Raw genomic sequence first — 4,461 nt, 5'->3', positions numbered from 1 at the left:
CGAACTGCGTGGCGGCGGCGGGGTACAGCGTGGGGGAGTTCGCGGCGCTGGTCTTCGCTGGAGCCATGGGCTTTGCCGAAGGTGCCCGGGGAATGTGCTGAAGCCCCCTAAGGGTCTCCCCCCTGCCCTGTGCTTTTCTCAAAGCATCGCCCTGTGTCCCTCGCGCTTTTGGTTTTGTTTTCGTTTTGGTTTTTTTTTTTTTTCTTTTCCAATTAGAGGCTAAGTCTTACTTTCTACTTCTACTGTTCACTCTGTGTAATACAGCATTAAAAGCGTTGACGTCTCACGAGAGTAAACAGCCGCCCTTTCTTGCGCCGCAGATGCAAGGCGGGGTTGGCTTCTCGGGGCTCCTGTTTACCGAGCATCTCTGTTTCTCTCCTTAGCGCTGTACGCGGTCAAAGTGCGCGCCGAAGCCATGCAAAAGGCGTCGGAAACCGTCCCCAGCGGAATGCTCTCGGTTATCGGTCGGCGAGAGGCAAATTACAAATTTGCCTGCTTGGAAGCCCGTAAACACTGCGAGTCGCTGGGTGTAGAAAACCCCGTGTGTGAAATTTCAAACTATTTGTTTCCAGACAGCAGAGTCATTGCAGGACACTTACAGGTATTGCTTCAGAATAACTATCCCTTCAGCTGAATTTAACATTCCTCCTTTTTACTTAACACTTTTACTTTGTGCTTCTGTGTGGAAGTTATGTACGGCCTTAGTTTGCGCTCAGTTGTCGGGTAGGGAATCCCTTTGCCACAATGAGGTGGTTCTTGTGGGGTGAACTGGGTGAACCTTTGTCGTGCAAGACTCTCACTTCTCTATCTCTCTCTTATAGGCTTTGGAGTTTTTGCAGGAGAATGCCCGAAAATATTATTTTACACGTACAAAAATGCTCCCAGTCAGTGGGGCTTTTCATACCAGACTTATGGAACCAGCGGTAGAGCCACTGGCTGAAGTCCTAAAGTCAATTGAGATTGAGAAACCGCTGGTCTGTGTCTATTCCAATGTTAATGGCAAAAAGTACATGCACTCAAATCACATTCGGAAGCTGTTAGTGAAGCAGGTGGTTTCGCCCGTTATGTGGGAGCAGACCATGCATGCTGTGTATGAAAGACAGCAAGGAACAGAATTTCCTTACACATACGAAGTGGGGCCTGGGAAGCAACTAGGAGCTGTTCTCAAAAAGTGTAATTTAAAGGCCTGGAAACAATATAACCATGTAGATGCCCTGGAAGATGAGGAAGCAGCAAAGACCTAGGAGCCTTTTGGGGAAAAAAGTCCATGCAACTTGGTTTTTTTCTACCTAAATTTTAAAAAGCATGAACTTACTGTGCTCCCAGAAGCAGAAGTCTTAAATATTTGTAGCTTCCCATGATGAAAAGAGCAGTGTGTGTAATCTAAATGAACATTTTCCTTTCCCCGTGTGCCTCAGGTGTGGAATGGGAGAGCAAAGTTTTTTTTCTTCTATGTCAGGACTGCAGAACTGCCAATAAAAGATGCCAAACAGCCACCTGTTTGGACTCAATCCTGCAAGCAGCTTTCCCCTCTTTTTTTTTCTTCATCCCCCCCCCCTTTAATTTTGGGGAGGGCATGGATTCAAGTAGAAGGCATGTTGTGTACTGTTTCCTGTATCCACATGGATACAGTGTAGAGCCAGGCTGATGGCTCTGGGCTGCAGAGGGCTCTGCACTGGGCTTGAGGATGCGTTCAGAGGAGTCGACTGGTTGGTACAGCTTTTGTGACACTGATGTTCCTGTTTCTTACCTCGCTTGGTTTGTAGGATGCTTATCCCTGTAAAATTCTTGTCAGGCAGAAGATATTATGAGGAATACAATTTTCTTAAACTGTAAATAAACTTCAGAGCTTTTCCTGGTATTTTTAATGCTGTGGGGTGAAGGGGTTGTTTAGTCTGGAGAAGGCTCAGGGGAGACCTTATCAATCTCTACAACTACCTGAAAGGAGGATGGAGAGAGGAGGGTGTCGGTCTCTTCTCCTGAGTAACAAGCTATAGGACAAGAGGTAGTGGCCTCAAGGTGTACCAGGTGAGGGTTAGGTTGGATATTCCTTCACCAAGCGATTGATCAGGTACTGAACAGGCTGCCCAGGGAAGTGGTGGAATCACTGTTCCTGGAAGTGTTCAAAAACCGTGCAGATGAGGCCCTTGGTGATATGGGTTAGTGGTGGACTTGGCAGTCCTGGGGTAATGGTTGGACTTGATGATCCTAAAGGGCTTTTCCAACCGAGTTCATTTTATGATCACTGGCCTATAGTCCACACAAAGATGGAACTGATTTTCCCTGCAGCTGTCCAGCGCCGTGTTGGTTGTGCTAAGTTGCACAAGAAATGTTTCACTGAAACAAAAAGCCTAACAGGACTCCCCACCCCCCTGCAGAGGTGCAGGCAGGAAACAGCAGTGCTGGGAACTCTGCAGAAAGATTTTGTTGGAGGCACCTTTGCACAGAGTGAACCCTGTGGTGACAGAGCACTGGGCAGAAGGGTTTGAATGCTAGTATTGCAGTTCTCTCCGTGTTCCTGGCTGGGGTTTGCCAGCTCAGATGCTTTCTGGCAGCAGGATTTGGGCTGGAGAAGAGTGGGTTATCCAGAGCCCTCCTAGGAAGAGCTTCCCAGTTCCCTTGTGGGCAACATCTGTCCTTGGATGGGTCGGGGCTGGTGGTGGGTTCTGGGGTTGACAGGCTCTGGGGAAGCACACAGTAGCTCCAGCATCTTCCTTGGTGCCTGCAGTGCTTGAGGTGACACTTAGAATGGCATTAATACCACATTCATGGATTTGGATTCTGTAGCCAGCCTTTGGCTTATTAAAAGAGGTACAGTCATTTTACAGCATGGCACTGCCTGAGCAAGATAGCCACAGAGTGTGCAGAAAATAGAGGCTTGCCTGGTCTGCTTCTGATCTGCAAGGGGCACAGGAAGCTCTAGGAAACAGGAGAGGATGGTATTTGATAGGGGATCATGTACAAACAGGCAAGAAAATGTTCCATGGTGCATGTTGAAGTGTGACCAGGAGCTCCAACTTAACTCTAGCTTTTTTCTGTTTTATGTTTGGTATCTTAATGGTACGTTTAACAGATAGATAGGAAGAATTTAAGATACATTACTTAAGTGACTATGTACGTCTTCAGTAATGTATAATGAAATGCAGAATAACTTCCAGTTACAGTATTAATCATTTCATAATTTCACATTTCTGAAAAGGGATTAAAAACATTGGCCTCAATTATGATTGCTTAGTAGCGTGTATTATTCAACAGTTCCTTTGTGACCTGAAATTGGCAGCTGAGCCTACCTTTACAGGACAAATTCCACTTTTGGCATGTGTAAACATTAAGGATTTGTAAAATCCAGAGGAATTTGTCAGCCTAATCGTTGGAGCACCAGAGGCTGCCAGTTAAGGGCTGGCACCACTGTAAAGAAAATTACTTCAGTGAAGGCTTCTGTGTTCCAGGTGAGGGGCTGACTGTTCCGTAAGTGTACCAAAGTTATCATTAGTGGTTAGAATTATCTCAAATCCCATTCATATTGCTGAATGCTGAATTATGTGCGCTGTTAGAAGCTTCTGACTGTATCTTGTAAGACCAAATGTAACGTTAGTGACTTTGAAACCAGCTTTTATGACAGTTGGAACTGAGCTTGGCATCTTGGTGGCAGTTTACATCAGCTAAAAAAGTGTGATGGAGGCCTATATACTTTTGCATCTAGAGCGTTTGGGGCTTGATTTCTTGTAGTGCCTGGCAGCACACCATCACATTGGTGAATGGCTGTAAGTGAGCGGGAGGGTGTCTGCTGTGTTGTGAAACTTGCCTGTGGCTTGGTGGAGAGTAGCGGTGTGTGGAGTAATGAAGTACTGGATCTTAGTACTGTTGTCTGCATTTCTTTTACATGCTTACTCATCTATCCCTTCTGCTTCTGGAAACTGAGTGTTTAAGACGTGAAAAGCCTGCACAGTTCCTTCATCTAGGAACAAGCAGAAACAGGATGGGGCGGGGGGGGAGGGGAAATCAAGTGCCATAAACTCTGTCACATGAGGAAGTATGCAGTAAAAAAAACAAAGATAATTAAATTTGGGTCTCGTGAGTCACAGTGTGGAGCCTCAACTCAGAGGCTCTTTGCTCAGCTCCACAGGTGAGGGGAGCCCCTCAGTAATGACCAGTTTGCACCGATTCTTGTTGCAGATGCTGTTTGCTCTGTGTTTCACTTGCTTTGTTGGTTTGATTCCTTATATTCCTTGAGGCTGTGTTTTGCTCCATAGGTGCTGGATTCTGAACTTGCCCTCTCTTGCAATTCAAAATGTTAGGTTATTCATTACAAGAGTGTGAAAAAGTAGAGTTGCCCTACACAGCTCTTGGAGGGAACAAGCAGTGCAGCAGTCTCCCATTTATCATTGCTCCCCTGGGCATAAATACTGTTTATCTAGAAGTAACTCAAAATTGTTTTGTAGTGTTAAAGTCAATTCAGAA

General features: G+C 45.9%; 1 protein-coding gene across 1 annotated transcript; it reads left to right on the top strand.

Annotated features, from left to right (window-relative positions):
* Positions 1-5: 5 nt before the first annotated feature.
* MCAT (malonyl CoA:ACP acyltransferase (mitochondrial)) lies at positions 6-1,244 on the top strand (the record flags this gene model as incomplete). Its single annotated transcript, XM_010017047.1, has 3 exons — positions 6-81; positions 384-601; positions 822-1,244. Coding segments are annotated over 3 exons (717 nt in total), but the record flags the coding sequence as incomplete, so codon positions are not given.
* Between the last annotated feature and the right edge of the window lie 3,217 nt (positions 1,245-4,461).

Source organism: Nestor notabilis, unplaced genomic scaffold (genome assembly GCF_000696875.1).
Source record: "Nestor notabilis isolate BGI_N333 unplaced genomic scaffold, ASM69687v1 scaffold26670, whole genome shotgun sequence".
Classification (NCBI taxonomy): Eukaryota; Metazoa; Chordata; class Aves; order Psittaciformes; family Psittacidae; genus Nestor; species Nestor notabilis.
The sequence above is the reverse complement of the archived record's forward strand: the minus strand, read 5'-3'. Positions and strand labels throughout refer to the sequence as shown.